The sequence below is a fragment of the Pelodiscus sinensis genome, chromosome 5 (genome assembly GCF_052426305.1).
Source record: "Pelodiscus sinensis isolate ZL-2025 chromosome 5, ASM5242630v1, whole genome shotgun sequence".
NCBI classification, from domain to species: Eukaryota; Metazoa; Chordata; order Testudines; family Trionychidae; genus Pelodiscus; species Pelodiscus sinensis.
The window spans coordinates 103,238,688-103,258,340 of NC_143056.1; the positions used below are offsets into that span (position 1 = coordinate 103,238,688).

The window sequence follows — 19,653 nt, forward strand, 5'->3', positions numbered from 1 at the left end:
TCATCTTCGGTACTGAATGACTGGAAGACAGATAACATGATGCTAATATTTAAAAATTGTCAAACACATGGATGAATATAATTTGTTGGGGGAAATCAACATGGTTTCTGTAAAGGGAAATCATGCCTTACTAATCTGCTAGAGTTCTTTGAGGGGGTCAAACAAACATGTGGACAAGGGGGATCCAGTGGATATAGTATACTTAGATTTCCTAAAAGCCCTTGACAAAGGCTCATAAATAAAATAAAGTAAATTGCCATGGGATAAGAGGGGAGGTCCTTTCGTGGATAGATAACTGGGCGGTTGCCAGGCAACATGGTAGTAGTGGCTGGCAGGCACAAGCCTTTTAAATTACTGCTGTTTAAAGGGTTTGAAGCTCCTGGCCCCATCACTAATACATTGCCTTGCAGCTGGTTGGAGCCACAAGCCGGGAACCCTTTAATAGTAGCAATTGAAAAGGCATCAGGTCCTGCCCCTTCCATTGTCTGGAACTCAGGGGGCAGGAACCCTAAGCCAAGCAAAGCTCAGAATAGGTGAGCTCCCAATCCCACCCCTTCCATCCAAGGCTCCACCCCTTCCGGGGTGGCCCACGACCACTTCCGAAATTTTTGAAGTGACCCCTCTGCAAAAATTATTGCCCACCCCTAATTCAGGAGGAGAAACTCCGAGGTGGCATACTTAATGGGCCAGGAGCAACAGCACAAAAGAAACAGTTAGGCTACATGGTTAAGCTACATCTGTGCACTTATAAAAATCTGTCCTCTTAGTTAGGCATTATCATTCCCCAAAGCCCATCTGTCTAACTGGCATTGCAAGGTGCAGGTATATGAGGTCTAGAGCTGTGACATTTTAACAAAGCATTTAATGTATCGCTAACAAGAGAACCTGTTTTCACAGATATGCATATGTGCAACCATGCTCTCCTTCCTCCAGCTCCTTCCCAATTTTTGCTACTTTCTTGTTTTGAAAATAATATTGCTTCTATTAAAAGATCTGAGCTACATTTCAACTGAAGTAAGTAAACAGCAATTCAGTTTGTCTGTTTTTTGTTTCAGCTGCACCAGACTAACATGGTTACATTTTTACCATTATTCTAGCAAAAACTTCATAACAGTAACTTTTTGTTTTTTTCCCCCTCTCTCCTACAGAGTGCCCTCTAGTGTCCTGAGGTCTTCATTGCATTTACTCACTGAACCTCGCTATTGATTTAATCTTTAATAATAATGCCAATAATTACTTAACTTACATGGTTTACCTCTTCCAAGTGCAATACAACAAACTAAGTAATCCCAATACCACACAAATGAAATAGGGAAGTTGTTCGAGTCAACTGGATGCCCGTCCCTCTGTTTGCTTATTGAGCCACATTGCCTTTTGCAAAATGTTTATTGCAAAAAGGTGACTTTTTATTTATCCAAAAGGCTTTCATTTGAGGTGCCATTAGAAATTAAGATGTCTTTTTCTTTTTATTACACTAACAACTTTAACATGACCTATTTATAAGCAGCATTTACTAAACAAGCAGCATTTACTAAACATGGCTCTCAAACTCTCAGCTTCCTGCCACCCTATCACCTTTTTCTTTAATAGCAACCTTTACAACTTGCTTAAGTCAACTATTGAGTTATACACATTTCAATTGAAAATGTGATTCAAAATCTGTATTACTGAATTTTGTTTTAGGTAAAAGATCCCTATAAACCTACACAAATATCACTAAGAACACGGCAGCAATACGTTAATGATTTAGTATTTGGTGTTTAACAAAGAATAAAATAAATGACGAGAGGGTCCACCAAAAGTTATTCATAGGATTGATTATTTCTAATGTTTTCTTTAAATGCATGAATTGTTGTCACTACAATTACAAGATCATCAAATTCTCATTTTGTTCATCAGTCTTCGTGGCAGTTTGTTTCACACCCACGCATGTTCTCTTCTAATTCAGTTCAGTAGCTAATGAATAACTCCCACTAACAAAAGAGCTTTTCATTCCATGCTCACGTAATTATTAGAGGAGAGTTGCGTAAATGTCACTGAAGACAGTGTTTGCAGGCCTGCCTCTAAATTTGGTTATTCACCACCTTTTCAGCTCAATATTATTGCTTAACTGTGATCATTTTCTAATTACCTTAATAATGCCAATTAAATCACTTGAGCTACATAAGTACAGGCCTACTTAAATACAACTTAACCTAATAAGCACTGGTCATTCATTAAACAATAATGCACATTTTTTAAAGGATGAATGGAATATTATCTGACTGAATCCTCCAACATCACAAAAGTTATTACAAGCAATTTAGCATTAACATTTTGATACCTAATTTGGAGATTTTCAGCCTGAAATGTTCCACAATAAGAATTATTCAAATACAATAGCCCTGACCCCTTTTCTTATCTGTCTGCATCTGTAGCTGGCCACCCACATGAAAACAATCAACAGGGGAGAAAATAGCACTCAAACCTTAATGAAAGGAATTAAATTACTAAGGATGAGGAAGGGAATGAGGTGCATCAATCTCTTAGCAGATGAGCTTTCTTTAGAAAATGAGATTGTCAAAGTAATGGAAACAAGATGTGGCTGGACCATCCATCCTGGTTTTCTGCATTTATCCCAATTTCTCTATAGTTGGAAAAGTTTTCATCCTCCATATTTTCAGAGACCTAGACTCCTAGGTAACTAAGGGTATGTCTACACTACAGCTACTCAGCAATGGCACCGAAGGGCAGACACTTCTTACGCTGGCAAGGCAGGGCCATCTTTACTCACACACCAAATACACAGTTGTGTAGAGCACCTGAACATATGGGGCACCACTGGGTCTGAATGTCCACACAGCTGCCTCTTCTTATCCCTGTTCTGTGGCTTTGCTTTATCCTGGAGAAGATCCACTTTACTTAAAAGTGACATAGCTTGCCAGACCCATTAGCAGACTCTGAACCTGTGAAAGCTATTCAAGTGGTAATGAAGCTGTTGAACAGGCATTTGCCAACCCCAGCTATATGCTGCCAGTTTCTGAATTTACTGTACTAAATCTACAGGACTTTAGTTTAAAGTTTGCTTTAAAAATATTTCATTAGCATGTTGCTGAAGATTATAAAATCATATCTCTAAAAAATTGTCATCCCCTCACCTGGCATCAGACATTAGGGAACCAGTTTAATAATACTGCATAAGGCCAAATGAGCCCTAAGGAGGTTCTGCTGGCAGGAAGGCGGGGGTGGGGGTGGTTCTATCAATGTAGCTAATCCATCTCTCTGACAGGAGGCAGCAAGATGACAGAAGAAACCTTCGTTTGACTCTGCTATATCTGAATGCATGAGGTGGAGAGAGATAGGTTTACCCAACTAGACCACACAAGGGGCAAATTTTTTCACGTCTCTGCATGACGAGGCTAGGACAATCTAATTTTTAAGTGCAGACTAGGCCTAACACTACCGATTTTTTGAGGAGTCTCCTTCCCAAAAGGCAAAAAGATGGGTGTCAGTGGTCAGCACTCAGCATTGGGCCCAGTATGATTTTGCTGATATTATGCTGATTTGTAATATAGCACTAAAAAAAAAGTATATGGCTACTTTACCACACTATGCAATCAAGCATTAAAACAACATTTTCCAAGTTTTGGATGTTGGATCAAAAAACGTAACTCCCAGGAACAACATCACACTAAGTAATTTAGGAGTTTTTAACAAGGCAGATTATAAAAAGCAGATTTGGCTTTCAGACAGTCCTTTACATCTAAAATAACTTTTGATCCTCCTCAGAAGACAGATTGCACCCAGGCAGCCATTTATGTTCTTATTTTATTTTTAAAAAACCCTTACCGTTCGAGTGGATCTTTACATTTCATCGCTTAGAAAAGGTTGATATCAAACTGTGCTGAGCACCAAAGCTGTTATGAGAAGAGCTGCATCTCAGAGAGGCACCATACCTCCTCTTCTCCCTGCTTCGTGGGGAAATCATGGAACCCTTTTCTGAGGGGAAGCTCACTCCCCCCTTGCCCTCAGCTAATCACACTGGGGATCCAGCATTATGGCTCTACTAACTCTGCACTTCTCCCGTACGCTGTCCACTTTCTCTTTCTCCTCCCTGTCCAACAGCTCATGTGGCAGAAGGGAGAGACAGCACGTCAGACATGGTCAAGGAGACCAGACTAAATGATTTAATGATTCCTTCTGGCCTTAAAAAAAAAAAAAAAATCTATGAATCTATCCTGCCTCACCCTTCCATGCATGAACTGTAATGTGAACATTTCTTATGTAGACATGTAGAGATGTTACCCCATTTCACTCCCCTCCACAGCTGGCTTAGGGCTAATTAAAACCTAACCTTTCAATGCAACAGAGCAAAATCCCCATTATCTCCTGTTCATAAGAAAACAGCATTTCATAGTTTAGGTGTGTCTCACTATGCACTGCCCATTTACATAGCTTGTTTGCATTACTGCCATGGTTCAGTCACTGCCTACTATCATATTATTGACTTTTCACACTCAGAGAGATGTTGTTAAGGACCTTGTTACTAAGCATAGGTTGCTGGCTTAGTAACTGAGTTGCTGGACTTGGAAACATCACTGATTCTGTAGTGAAGATGAAATCATCCCAGGATTTTAAAACAATAAGAGCGAAGTAGATTCAGCTTCAAGTTCCAATAATCACACGTTCACAACTGATAACATCTAAAACTGTTTGTCACCTGGAGAAAATAGGTCTTTTTTTCTCTGTATTATTTCAGGGGAAATTTTCCAATCCTCTGTACTTTTAAGACAGTTGTAAAACCTGCTCTACTTTTAAAGAAACATAGAATTATCACAAATTTACTACCCCATTTACCTGATTCTCCTCGCAGTTCTCTTTCCAGTTTAACACCATTTATTTCCAAGGCCCTCTGTCTTTCCTCCACTTCTTCCAGTTGGCGCTGTATGGCCTGCAAAATTACAATGACATACAATTCAAAGATACAGTTTTAAAATGCAAAGATGAAGGACAGTTCAGTGGTTATAGCCCTGGGAATTGGAAACCCACATTCAGGTCTCTGCACTGTTGAAGTTTTCCAGTCTGATCATTTTGGGCTAATTTTTAATTAATATGTAACGCACTTTTAAAAATTCCTGCTAGATGACCACCTGCAGTTTTAAGTGCCTAGACATTTTACCACTCCAGCTGCTCCTAGTGTCCCTGTGCACCAGTTGCCTGTCTGTAAAATGGCAACAGCAGCACTTCCCTACTTCACAGCGCAGTTGAAGGTGAATATATTGACAATTGTGAGCACTCAGACACCATGGTAATGGGAGCCACATTAGTATCGAAAACAGTTTGAAACGTTTGCCTGCTATTTTGAATTGAATGGGACAGCTCCTTCTCATACAACCTTTTAATATGGAAATGAGTCTATAGCTCCATAATTCCCATGAATAGGCACTACATTGGTAACCCTCATATGAACTGAGTTGACCATATCCTCTAAGCATGTCTATGTGGTAGGTGAACCATTTTCAAAGCATCTATTGATTCTGGAGGCCCAACCTGAGACACCTTTAAAAGGTTAGGTGCCAAGTATTTTCTTAAATTCAGGCCCTATGTGTCCAAAGCTGGCATCCAAAAATCAGGGGTCACAAGAAAAATAGTAGGAAGACCCTATATGGGCACAATTGAGTTCCAAATAAATCATCTTTGCTAACTATAGATAAACAAATAAGCAAGATTAGCTGCATATAATCCTGCTGCTCTGACTGCTTTCGGAGAGCATTTGAAACATCACTAAAGGGCTCACAAAGTATTGCAAAGGACAAATATTCACACACTATACACTACAGTCCTGTCTCTCATCACCATCCTCTCTCCCCCACCTACCAAATACTCCGAAGTGTGACACACAGTTTTACTTTGTCACCTGTGCTTTATGGAGTCTTTTCAGCTCCTCTTGTTTAGCCAGTTGCTTTGTTTCCTTTTCTAGTTTTCTCCTTTTAAGGGTCCTTTTTGCCTACAAGAGTAAGGGGAGAAAAGAAGGTAATCAATATCCATGTACTTAGTTATCTTAACATTTCATAGAGTTTTGCCTGCTGCAAATGTTAAGTAGTTTTTGATTCACTCAGCTAGGTTTACTTTCAGCCATTAAGACATTATCAGTAAGATCCTCGCTGCATCCCTAGTTAAACATTAGCTATTTCTGTCAGTGAAGGGAAAAGGGAAAACTGAATCAATAGAGCTACACAACTAGACACCTATGGCCACAAGAGCTTCTGTGGGCATCATGGTTACCAGAGAACAGATCAAATACATAAAGTATCAGCTTCCCATGGAAAATGTGACCGATTTTTTATTGTATTTGCCACTCACTTAATACTCAGCTCATTTGTGTGAATAATAGTATATTTGTTAACATTTTATATTATATGTAAAAATATGCTTTCAAAAAGTATTGGGCTTGATCCCTCACTGGCATGGCTCTACAATGGAGCTATGCTAATTTACAACAGAAAAGGGTCTGTCCCATTTTTCAGTAATTAACTCTGATGTCAGTCATGTGATACAATAGCAGTTCGTTTTGGGCTGCTTGCAACCTCACATGACTGATGTAGTTTGAAGCAGTGCAACAAACACATTAGCATCTGAAACCTGATAAAGGTTTGTCTTCTCCAAAAGCAGTTTAATTATTGTCATTGCCATTATTGCCTTTTCTTTTCTTGTCTGTCCCCCTTTCTCTCCAACACCCTTTGTTTTGCAAGTTACAGAGATGTTGCAATGGAAACATTTTTATGGGCACAAATCAATGAACACTGCAATACCTTCCAAGAAGTACAACGGAGCAATTTTGAAAGGGTTCATATAGGGGAGTGGCATGCGCTGTCTAATCTTGATCCTCATTTATACTATCTGAAAATATTTTAAAACCAGTCATGATTTCCCACTCAAGAAAACAGAAAGGAAATAAAAATAAGACGACGAGAAAATAAAAGTCTAGAAGCCTGTTCTCTCAGAATGCTACATTTCAGTTTCTCTTCAGTTTTGTCAGTGGAGAATGGCAACATCTATCAGGTGGCAAGCAAAACTGGTATGTAAACTCTTACTGGGAGCCAAATGAGATGAACTGATACATTTAATAGTGGATATGACTCAAAACGGTGGGAAGCAATGCCATACCTGAGTCATTGTCACTGGTTTATGCAATAGTTTGTCATTTACACCATATTCAACCTGACATTTTGTTACTGATAGTCTTTCCTCATTACGGTATGTCCATTTGTGCCTGCCAGCTGTTTGAACTCTTGAAACTCATTTTTGTTCAGTTCATGCTGGTCTTTATTTTCTTTGTCCTTTTCCATCTATATATTTTATGTATTGCATTTAGCCCACTCTTATTTTTTTCAAATTAATTTTTTTTTCTGGTTCTTCCCTCTCTCACACTCTGTGGTTTGGGTTGGTTTTTTTTTTTTTTTTTTTTTTTAAAGATCTTTGAATTTTATTATTTGAAGCTTCTGGTGTTTAACAAGGTCTGTTTCAACCATCACTTACTCCTTTTTCTTTTACTAACTTCTGATGCCTTCAACACAGAATATTCAGGAAAAATTCGAAACAGTTATAGCCAATAATTGTTAAAAAAAAAATTGCATAATATTGCTGGTAATGTCAAATATCAAAGTGAGGTGGAAGCATGTGATGCATCTCCATTCCACTTATGTGGGCCAACAGATATGGATGGACACGAGAGAAAGCCTCAACTCTCATGGAAACATATTTGTTGGGGATTGTAGGGAGGAGCAGTGAGAGGAGCAGCAGTTAAAAGACAACATGGGAAATGAAGCTTCTCAAGCTCTTCCCTCTAAGCCAAATTTTTGTGACAATTAAATCGATATTTCTTGCACATCTTTGAGAGGGAAAGATTTGGTAAAATGGAATCGATCAGCGTAGCCGTTGTTGCATTGGTTTGGAGAGTCCTTTAAAATATGGAAAAATACAGTTGTGGTTTTGCTACCTTGCTTCTGCAATGCACTTTTCCCCCTTTTTGTCACAGACATACCCCGGGCAGGTATATTATCTGTGTCTGACTAACTTCTCAATATCCCATTGAAGGGAACTCTGGGTGGTTTCTGCCAAAAGTTAAGAACTGGCTGATCATCATGGTTATTGCGAGATGTTTGTATGGGAAATAGGAAAAGAGATATGTAAAATGTTGAATTGTAAGTTGCAAAACCGTTGAAGTCAGACTCATCACCTGAGGCAAGCAGGGACTCAGGGCTAAATCAAACAATGCTGAGAGCAATGGACATCCAAGGACTTGGTCTACTACATGAACCAGACAAAGATATGAGAAAAAGGCCCCAGGAGAGGTCTCTGAAGAGAGGGCCCCCTCAGCTAAGAGACAATGGCCTGTAACTGCACAGGAGCAGAAGAACTGGCCATATGTTCTTATCTGTTACAGAAGAGAAACTCTGCCTTTCAGTGGTCTCATGAAAGGATCTCAGTTTTCTGAACTGGGCAAGCGCTGCATTGACTCACCAGAGAGTGAGAAATACCTTATTACACAAGAAAGTAACTTAATAGGTACAGGCTATGGATTGCATTTTAGAGTTCTCTTTTGCTTATAACCTTACATTTCCAAACTGGCATACTTGCTGCTGTTTGAATTTGTATCTCAAGCTCTGTTAAATGGACTTGTCAATAGTGAAACCAAATTGAAGTTTAAGTGCCTTGTGCTAAGGAGTGTGTCAAACTGAAGTGAAACCAGTGAACACTGAGGCAGCAGGTAAGGACACATGAATTGCAGATGTGCAGAAGACAGGGGACTGGGCACTCCAGTGATGTGTATAAACTACTAGCCTGCAGGAGGAAAGAGCAGGGCTCCCAGAGCATGGAGCAAAGCACCTATGTTGCCAGCAGCTAGTGGCTGGGGAGTGTTCCCCAGGGCTCTCTTCTGCTCTGAGCAGGTGGCTGGGAAATACCCTAGATGCCTTGGGTAACCCCAAAGAGTGTCAGATCTTTGCATTTCAAAATGTTGTGATCCCTGTGGAAATGCAATATTAGATTTGGGGCCTTCTGGTGCTGGTTATTCCAAGCCTGATTTAACCTCAGCTCACCATTGTGGATTGCAGTGTGCTAGAAGTTGAACCTCCCTGGTCAGGACCACAGATGTTGCTGGACCAGCCAGCCATTGGATCAGTGAGCCCCACTGGCTGTTGTCTGGGAGTCCAGTACAGAGGGAGGAGCAGTGGCAGCCTGCTGGTGGGCTGGGGCTGACAGCAGGGCTGACAGCCAGAGCCCTGATCTCCCCTGGCCTGACAAACTCCCTTGTTCGGGGATTGTGCCAGACCAGAGAGGTCCAACCTGTATCAACATTCATTTGTTTAATTATAAAAAAAAAAAAAAAAAAACTGTTCAAAATGCCAACTCCTAGCCCAACCAACCTCTCTAGTTAGGGCCATCTACGGATCCCACTTACCGATGCCCCTCCACTTACAGACAAAGGGTAAACAAGTCTCTGATGAGCTTTTCAGCCTACAGTATCTCTCTCCGTTCAAATAACAAACGATCAAAACTTCATTGGGATTTCAGCACTCTTACTTTCTATTAGATAAAGAAACACAGCTGGACCAATATGAGTCCAATACACAGTAGGCATTTGGGGGGGGTATAATTTTTTGATGGGGCTGCAAAGCTCATTTAATATTTCTGATTAGAATAAATATAACATTTGTCATGCAATCTGCTTGTAGTTCTTTTTTAATGAAGTGGTGGTCCCTCTAGAGAAATCTGCATCTGTTTGTTTTAATTCTTTCAATGGTTTGTTGGTTGGGCTATATATTAAAACCATTTAAAAATGCAGCTTCAGAGAGGTTTATGTTAAGCATGTTTGTTTTTTCAAATTAAATTCATCTCTGTCAGAGCTCTTAGAACCTGGAGAGGAGGGGGATTCTGTCAGGTGCAAGGAATTCTGGTACCTGTCTTTGGGAAAGAAACCTGATGCTGTTCTATCCATTACATATTAGGTCTACAGGTCACCACTCTCCCAAAACTTCTAGTTTAAAGCCAGAGTCATACAAATCTTAAGTATAATGTAACAGCAAAAGCTCCTTTTTATTTCTAAGTAAAGTTTACCTTGAGCACTAATGGAGGCTTGTGTTCAAATTCACCATCAGAGGAAGAACAACAACATACAACCACTTGTTTTTTGACAGATAGGTGTTCAGAGCCTAAAATACAGGAACAAAGGCAAGCAGAAAATATTTTCCCTTGAGACATATGGACATTCATCCTAGCCACTTGCACAGTGCACCTGCCCTGAGCTTTATTAGGTTGCACCTAACAGCAATTTGAAAATTGGCTGACTGTGTTAATTACATTTTTGGCCACTCTCCAATGCCTTGGTTGCCTGTTATTTTGGAATTCTTTTTAAAACATACCAGTATTACATATCCATCAATTAATTCCTTAAACACCATCTAGCATGATGCTCAAAATTCATTCAAAAAGAAAATCTGTTATTAAAAGGCATATCTGAAGTTAGCCATATTACTTAAATGATTGTGTAAGACTCACCATGCTGTGTAATTGAATGCAAAAAGTCTGAGCCAGCTCTTAAACAAATTACCCTTATGTGGCTTCTAGCATCTGGCACCCATTTTTACTACATGACATCTGCTCAGTGTAAAATAGCTGGCGTCAGAATGTCTGGTCATATAAAAAAATCACAAATGTAATCAGAAGCAAATGGACTAAGAACAAGGTTTTATCACATACTCTCATGCAACATAAATATTTCATTAATTATGTCTAAACAAATGTCAGTTTTATTTTTCTGTCTTAAGAATATTATCACATCATTGAACTGTTGATTAAAATGCCATAATAGGTCAGGAAAATCTATACATCACAACAATACACTCCGAGGGAAATTCAAAAGATATCATTGGAAAAAAACCATGCACTTAGGGATGCAAATTAAAGTATATTAAACTATAATGTTATTATGCCTATTTCACCAGAGTCTTGTTCTAGCCAGCTGTAAACATTTGAATTGGTTCTTCTCAATTTATTTGTCTAATTCATATCTTTATTCTCTTTGTTTGAGAAAATAAAACTGCTCCAGGAACATCTGTCTCTGCACTTCAACCTGCTGCAGAGTTAATGATTAACATCTGGACAGGGCTGCATCTTGGAAGTACACATAATTTAAAGTGATCAGCATTTTCCAGGTAACTCTTGATTTTCTATAATTCAGCATATGAATGCAAGTTTTACTTGGAATATGATTACTTTCCATTCCCCTCACTGTAAGTTTCCCTTCCTCTTCTCATTTGTTTAGCTGCAAATCTAAACCCTGCAGGAACAGAATTAATTTGTCTCAAAATTGATTTTAAAATTAAAGTCACTGAAATATGTTCATTCCAGAAAAATAACTAAATGATAGGAAGGGCCAAATTCTACTCCCAGTAAGGTCACGCTTACACTACTACTTTGGTTAGCAAAATATATAATCACAGAACACTAAAACTGGAAGGGACCCAAGAGGTCATCGAGTCCAGTCCGCTGCCCTCACAGAAGGACCAGGCTCCATTCTAGATCAGTGTTTCTCAACCAGTGGTATGAGTACCATTAGGGGTACTTGAGAGAAGTCTGGGGGGTACCTCAACACAACTGAAATTTGGAGAAAACTGAATTTTTGTTTTAAGTTTTATAACACTTTATTATTTTTGTACTTTTATACCCAAAAATGTCATCACCCGCCTGGCTACAATGAACTTGTTTAAACAAATGTGTTGCAATGGTAGAAAAAAACGGTGTGTCTGAAAACTGTAGGTATTGGGGGCACTTTTATATATATATATATATATATATATATATATATATATATATATATATATATATATATATATATTTTAAAGAGGGTACTTAATTTCTTTTTAAAAAAAGGTGATACTTTATTTAAAAAAAAAAAAAGGTTGAGAAACACTGGTCTAGACCATCCCTGATAGAGGTCTATCCAACCGGCTCTTAAATATCGCCAGAGATGCAGATTCCACAACCTCCTTAGGCAACTTATTCCAGTATTTAACCATCCAGACAGGAAGTTTTTCCTAATGTCCAACCTAAACCTCCCTTGCTGCAGTTTAAGCCCATTGCTCAGAGGTACAACATATTGCTCAAGGGTGCAAAAAAACAGGCCTCCCAGAGTGCTGTAATTTACACTGTCATAAGTGGTAGTGTGCAAAATGCCACTCCTACTGCTCATGGGTGTGTGTGTGTAATTATGTTGATGGGAGTGCTCTCTCTTGTGTGCATAGGACAGTCATACAAGAGCTTTTACATGGGTACAGCTCCATCAGTACAATGGCACTGCTGTAAGCTCACTAGTGGAGACCCAGCCTCGTTTACATCAACATTAATCATGTTGATTAATAACTGTTGGCTTCTCACCAAACCCCTAATCTCAGTAAAGTGTAATTGGGAGCAGAATTGGTCCTCATAAGATTTCCAGGAGCTACGCAGGTCAAGACAAGCAGTTACCCCTAAAAAAGAGAAGGAGCTGTCCAGAGCCCAGAAGTTGTTTCACTGTCAGCGTTCTGAAAGACACAAGACCACACCCCCAGCCTACCCAAGCTATCCCCTAAGCATGGAGCATCCCACTCCCCACCCTGTCTTTTGAGCTAGGAGAGGACTGGGTCCAAGTCAGAGAGGAGCTAATTGCACCAGCTGGAATAACCTGTTTGGGGCTGATCAGAATTGCCAGTTCTGATTGAAAGGTCCCCACCACCTGTCTGGAGCACTGCAGGGCCAGCCATGGATGGTCAAGCAGGTGTGGGCAAACTATGGCCCATGGGCCACATCTGGCCTGTTGGACCATTTAAACCAGCCCTCAAGCACCTGCCAGGGAGCATGGCCAGAAGCTTGCCTTGCTACTGTGCTCCAGCTGAGAAGCAGGGTCAAGGGCTTGTCTTGCCCTGCTCCACATGTGCAGTGGCTCCCAGATGCAGGAGCAAACAGGGGGCTCCACACAGTGCTCCCACCTCAAGTACCAGCTCTGTAGCTCCCATTGGCTGGGAAGCGCACCCCAACCACCTTTACCACCTCTGATCCCTTTCTTGCCTCTCAAACTCCTCCACCCTATCCTGGAGCACCCTTCTGTACCCCAAACTCCTACATTACAGACAGGTGGAAGTAAGTGGGTGCACCCTCGTGCACAGCTCCAACAAGATCTGGTTGAGCTGTGGCAAAAGCCAGCAATGAGCTATTGAAAGAGCTGGCAGGGACCCAGATTGCAATAGGACAGTACCTGTAAGAAATGTTAAATTCCTTTTACCTCTGACCTCAACCCCCAATTTTGTGAGCATTTATGGTCCTCTATACAATTCCCATACTGAGATGTGGTTACTTTGCCAGCCCCAGTGTACAGCCATTGTGCCAGCTTTATGTTATTCACGGACATGCTCTAAGGCAGCGGCCAGAACGGGTAAAACGGAATCAATTCGGAGCTGGGATCTGATTCGCAGTCACATTTCTTCTGATGGTTTCACTTGATTTTGTTTTCTCTGTTATTTACCAAGTTTCTCCAGTAAATGGCTTCTAATCACACAGTCATGGAAATAAAATACAAAAAACAATTTTTTTTAAACTTTACAAGAGTTCCAGGTGGGGCTGGCAACACAATCACAACTGTTTTTTCTTGAGTTGGAATGAATTCTTGCTTTCCACTAGCCTCCTCTGAGTCACATCAATGATTTACAAAGATTACAAGTTCTAGAGGATAAACAGCCTCCTGTGAGAGAAGAGCACCTGCCTCCTTCTCAAGGGACTCTGACTCAGGAGTTGGTTTTGGGATGAGGCAGAATCATTCACTTCCCAAAGGGTTTAGGACAAAGGCCATAACAAGAGGAAGAAGAAATCAGTGTCCTTAAGTAAATGGATTAATAGTATGGTCCTTACAATGTCTGTCACCGTATGTATTCTGGAATGTCTTGCATTCTGCTTGGAAAACCAAATTAAACCATCTGCACACAGTCCAGCCTTTCCAGGAATATTATTAGAAGACACCAGGCAGCTAACTGATAACTCTCATTGGCCTTCATGTAAAAGTTCTTGATCGGGGCTTCTGAAGGCAGAAAAGTAGTTGAGCCAAAGAAGAATACTCAACACTAATTAGTGATGGTGATGTTGTAACATGTCATCCTGTGACAATAGAAAACTACAGAGCATTTCTATAGCTTCCCATAAATCTTAATGTACTTTATGGCATTTGTGAGTATCCCCATTTTGCAAGAGGAGAAATGGGAAAGTCATCCTAGGTGCCTCCAAACGTGAGGGAGTAGACAGACACCACATTGGGGAGCAAAGAGCTAGGGAACAGCTCTGGGCCCAGGTGATTCCACCCAGCCACACTTACAAAGCCTGCAAAAGCTGGAGGCCAACAGGTGTGCAGAGCAGTTCAGAACATACAGCAGAAGGGAGCAGTGGCTGCTCAGAGGGGGAAAATACAGCCCAGCAACCCATTGCCTGAGGACTCTACACAGACGTGTGGAAGCCCACCAAGCAGAGGCACATGGCTGAGCGTGGGGCAGGGTCTCCATTGAAATGATTTACTTTGGAAGCTAAAGGAGACTATGATATGAAGTGGTCCGGAATGTGGGAGGCAACAGCTTAGCACACCATGGTATTGGGCATCAGTGGTGTAGCCAGAAGGGACCCCTAGGTGGGGCGCTGACTTCAGGGTGGGTGGGCAAGAAGGGAGGATGGAGGGACAGGACAGGAGGGATGGGGCCACCTCTCCCCCAACCAGCTGTGTTGGGGGAATGGAAACTCTGGCTAGGGCACCGAAGGATGCACTCAGAGAGCGGGGCCTGCGTGCAGGGACCTGTCCTGTTCTGCTGCCTGCATGGCGCTCGAGCCCAGGAGAGGGATACACTCCAAGACTAGAGTGCCGCTAAGGTGCGCGCCTGAGTGACCATGCACAACAAATTTTTCCCCTCCCATCTCCTGTGGAGAGCCGCACAGTGAGGGAGTGTGGAGAGGGCATGATGAGGGAGCCACTGGCGTGGGGAGCCAGGACCTGCAGCAGCCTCATGGCAGGGAAGCTGCATGGCGGGACAGCGTGTCTGCTCCGGCGGCCAGGATTGGGACATGCCGCATGGCGGGTGTGTGTGTGTGTGTGTGTGTGTGTGTGTGTGTGTGTGTGTGTGAGGGAGAGGGGGATCTGCTCCGGCAGCTGGGAATGTGTGTGTGTGTGTTAATAACTTGGGTGCCACGGTGCCACACATCCAAACCAGTGCGCATGACCTCAGTATGGGTGCACAAGCCAAAACCCACTCCACACATGGTTAGAAAGTCTTAGAGGGAATGCTGCCCGAGACCCAATCCTATTCCCCAGCTGGAGCTCCAGGCAGGCTGGCAGAGGGTGGGCTTGGATGCAAACTGTGTGGGCCATGGCTCTCTGAGTCCCCCTTGTGGCTATACTCCATTGAGCTTAGCTGCCCACCATTAACCTGGAACAAACTCTGATGGAGACGTTGGGCCCAGTCTCTCCTACCCACTCCAAGACACCAGGAGTCTTCACTTAGATGAGAGAATAGTTGGAAAAGACCTTGAGCCTCCCCCAGTCCCTGCTTAGGGGGGACCCTACGGATGGGTCACTGAAGATGGCACTGTAGGTTGGTTGTGCACCGTCTACAACAGGGCAAATGACAGAACCAGGATTAGAACTCAGCGCTTTTGGCCTGTGCCCTATGCAGAGACATCCTGTCCTTAGGATGAATCGGGGTGGCCACGGCTGGCCCAGCATTTTGGGGGGCTTACGGTAGACACCCTAACCATCCTATGGATGGGAGGGACCCAAGAGATTTCAGAAGCCTGGTGCAGGGTAACACACTATGCAGGCAAAGTGAGCCGGAATGGCCCGCCAGCCTGCTGCACTCGACTTCTCTGCGGCAGCAGGAAGCAGAGCACCCAGCCCCAAGGCACTCTGCTTCCTCCCACCATGGAGAAGTGGGTGTAGTGAGCCAGGAAAGGGTGACGTGGCAGAGCAGGCTGTGCTGGCTTCTGCCACCTGCATGGTGAGTGCAGGGGAGTGACCTCTGCTGCTTCTGTGTCAGGCCCCTGTAATCCTCCATGGTGAATTGCTGGGGCGAAGGGGAGACGGGGTGGAGCAGAGTGGGGGCAGAGCAAGGGTGGGGCGTGGTGAAGGAAAGGAGCAAGGCTGGGAGTGGAGCCTGCCCCAGGCCCCACACCCTCCTCAGGATGGCCCTGGCGCTGTGCAATGGAGCTTTGCCTCCATGGGATGCACGGTTCCTGTTAAAGGTTCCATCTTCCTTTTAAAGCATAAAAGTACAGAGACAGCCGTTCAAAGCTCGACTAAATGTTTTTTCTTTGCCATTTTCTTTTACGATAGGACAGATTTAACTTTTCAATCACCCACCTGATGTAAAATGCAATTTCAAGAGTAATATCTCAAGCAAATAGTAATAAAAAACTTCCCAAGGTCAGAAGAATTTCAGTCTCATGTTGAGCTTGAGGAAAAGCCTTCTATAGTCAATATGATATTCTCTCTATCAGGGCACTGGCCTTCTGAAATGTAAGTTCTGTAAGTCTGCATGGGAGCTGAAATGGGGGCAGTGTTTGTCCTTCAGGCTTTCAACGGTGTTAAGTTGAACAAAAAATTACACTGGAATTTTGTAACTTTTGGCAATAAGTTCTTACGTTGATGTAACTATTAATGCCTGATCTTCAAGACCATTTCAAACTAGTACAAGCAATAATCGCTGAGAACTGTAAAGAGGGTCTGTAATCCATGATATTTTTTTCCTAAGACAATAAAACTCTTTGAAATCACTCCTTCATTCCTATTGAGTTGGACTTTCACACTTTCTCTTTCATCCACACACATCAGGAGAGGGAATTACATTCCTGAAATACTCCAGACTCGAATTCCTTCTTCAATTAAACGTTCTGCTTTACCATAACTTATCCCTGGCTAAAAAAACCAAGACTTGCAATTCAAGAACAGTTTGTCACGTCAGCAAATACTGATTCAGCAAACAAACTTATTGCAGCTCTATTAACACTCCCTCAATCTTCTCCCTCTAACAAGTACAGGAAGCTTGACTGGGAGAACATGTGGTCATACCTGAATTACAATGGCCAAATCCAAGAGATTCAGTAGCAATTTGTGCATTGTTTGAATTTGACGCTATCACAAAAGATGCTTCAGGGTATGATTACTGTCAGAAAATGTCCATTTTTAATGCTGGAGACTCTATCCCAGTGCAGCATCCATGATAACATCAGGTACAAGATAATAATTTCTTCACTGTCCAGTTCCTTACACACTGGCAACAACAGGTGAGATTTTCAATGGCACTCAGCATTGACCAACTCTGTTTCCAAAGAAGTCACTGGGAACAGCTGGGCCATAGCAGAGTACCTTTGAAAATCCCACCCATAATATTTAGGTCTAGGGAACTGGTTCCCTCCGGAAAAATCAGACCTTTTCAATGCAAGTATAGAAAACTGGCATATGTTCAACTTCAAAATGTGGTGGGGTGGGGTTTGATGGGAAGTTTGATGGGAGAATACCATACACCGATTACATGGTATGTGGTTGCTCTTCTTGGCCTCATAAGAGTGTTAAGTTATCACAGTAATGACAGCGGCACAAACAGATGGACAGAGAGCAGAGTTTAACTATTTTACAAACGAGCACTGTATTAATACATTAGCTTTCTGAATGAGTGTCTACCACTGCATATTTTAAAAGGCTGCTGGAGCTAATCAGTGGCACTTCCTCTAAGAGAAACCTACATAATCCAGCATCTAACATACCAGTCACAGGGTGCCAAGTCAATAAACCAATCAGAGATTGGAACTGAGAAGCAGATGATAGAAAGGAAAGATGACAGAGAAGAAGGATGGTCCAGGGGTTACTGTGTGAACCTGGGACTTGGCTATTCAGAGCCAAATCCCTGCTCTGACTAGGGATGTAAAATCCTGTTTATTTGCTTAACTAGTTAAAATATTATGTTTACTCAATTAACCGATTAAAGCGGGTACAGGTAGGTTCAAATGCTATTAACTGAGAAAGCACAAAAGATGAAATTTCCACAGACTACTGGGATATTTGGTAAATTCATTTGCATGCAAGGACCCAGGCTGCTTTTTAGCTCCATCACTATGTCAAAATAGTTCCACAGTAATGCAACACCACCACCACCACACTAAAAGGTTTCAGTGCTTGTGAGCCCACTATAGGTGAAATTCACTGCTATGCATAGGGCAAGTTCAAAGTCTGTTATCTACCAGACTCTCACTTAAGCTTTATTTTAGGAATTTAAGATCTCTTTAGTGATCACAGGCCTTAGGGTGAAATTGACTTTGCATGGGGGGAGAGGGGGAGGGAAGAAGGGTATTCTAAGCATAAGTTTATTTTCTTCTTCTATTTTAAAAGGGGAACATTTGGAGGGCTTTCCTCACTTCTAACCTTGTTTTTTGTTTTCCACGAGTAAGAGATGATCTAGGATCAAATCCTGACTTCAGGGGGTTTCCACACCTGTTGGAATTAGCCCTTTGTGGGAACTATTTAAATGCTGGATCAGTTTTAACATAATAAATCTGGTTTGGATCAAATGAATTTTATGGATTCACTAGATTTAAGTATATTTCAAACTTCGTTTAATCATGCTGTACTTCCAAGGAGAACATCTGAAATGCAAAGAGAGTTTCAATATGCTAAAAGCAAAACTATCTTTCATGAAGGGTCAACTCTCAATATTTATGGCTATGTTGAGACCACATTGGGTCAACACATAGTACTGTGGCTACAGTGTCTCTCTCTTTCTCCTGTCCTAGTTTTAAAGACACTTCATATCACTCCTGAGGCCATAATTGGAATGTTTATATTGCTATGGTCTTCTTATAAACATTTTGATTTTAGACTCAGTGCATCAAGGCAGGAGATAACATGGACAAAAATTATAAGAAAAGGGAACGGAGAAAATCTGGAGTTTCTATTGCAAATTTCCCTAAACAGGAACTCCAGATCATGGTCTTGGTGCAACATTGTCAGAACTTTCCTATTTATTCCCACCATTCTATTATTCCCCTCAGTCCTCATGGTGCTTGGTCAGTAATTCTGCTTCTACCTAAGCACCATGAGAAGAAGAGGATGAAAGCTCAACCAAAACTAACAGTGCAAGTGAGCCTGCTTCAGAGCAATGCAGCTAACCCAGCTTCTAAAATACTAATAGCATCACATTCCCAAGGGCTGTTTTCCCTTCCCTTGGTGGCAACAGAGTCAACCTGCAGCTGAATCTGTCTCGAACTGCAGTGAAATGCAATTTTGCCATCAAGTTACTGCACCCTAACGGGCCATTATTACAAAGTATAATCTTTAAATAAAACACTAATATTTAACGGTACCTCCATTTTCACACTAATTTATCTTCTTTTGTACAGAAGGACATTCAATAACATTGAAAAGCAAAAACTTTAACACTAATAAGAGCCAATGCTTTTTACACAATATACAATGTACTTATGGGATAGTTTTCATTCCCCAAGGCTGATGATTAGAAAAAAACCCTCCCTAATAGGCAGATTACTCCATAATTATCCACAGGGGGTTTCTTGCATCTTCTTCTGAAGTGTCTGGTGCCAACCTCTGTCACGAAC

At 41.7% G+C, this 19,653-nt stretch overlaps 1 protein-coding gene across 11 annotated transcripts in view; it reads right to left on the minus strand.

The window, feature by feature from the left end:
- MICAL2 (microtubule associated monooxygenase, calponin and LIM domain containing 2) overlaps nt 1-19,653 on the minus strand; it is a 241,759-nt gene that overhangs the window by 14,945 nt on the left and 207,161 nt on the right. For 10 of the 11 annotated variants that reach the window (XM_075927882.2, XM_075927881.2, XM_075927876.2 and 7 more), the window contains 3 exons: nt 10,099-10,193; nt 5,897-5,986; nt 4,837-4,930 (listed from right to left, as the gene is read on the minus strand). In XM_075927882.2, the coding sequence (XP_075783997.2) occupies nt 4,837-4,930; nt 5,897-5,986; nt 10,099-10,193 (279 nt within the window). Of the gene's footprint in view, nt 1-4,836; nt 4,931-5,896; nt 5,987-10,098; nt 10,194-19,653 lie in introns of those variants that run through there. The other variant, XR_012903606.2, reaches the window with a different exon arrangement.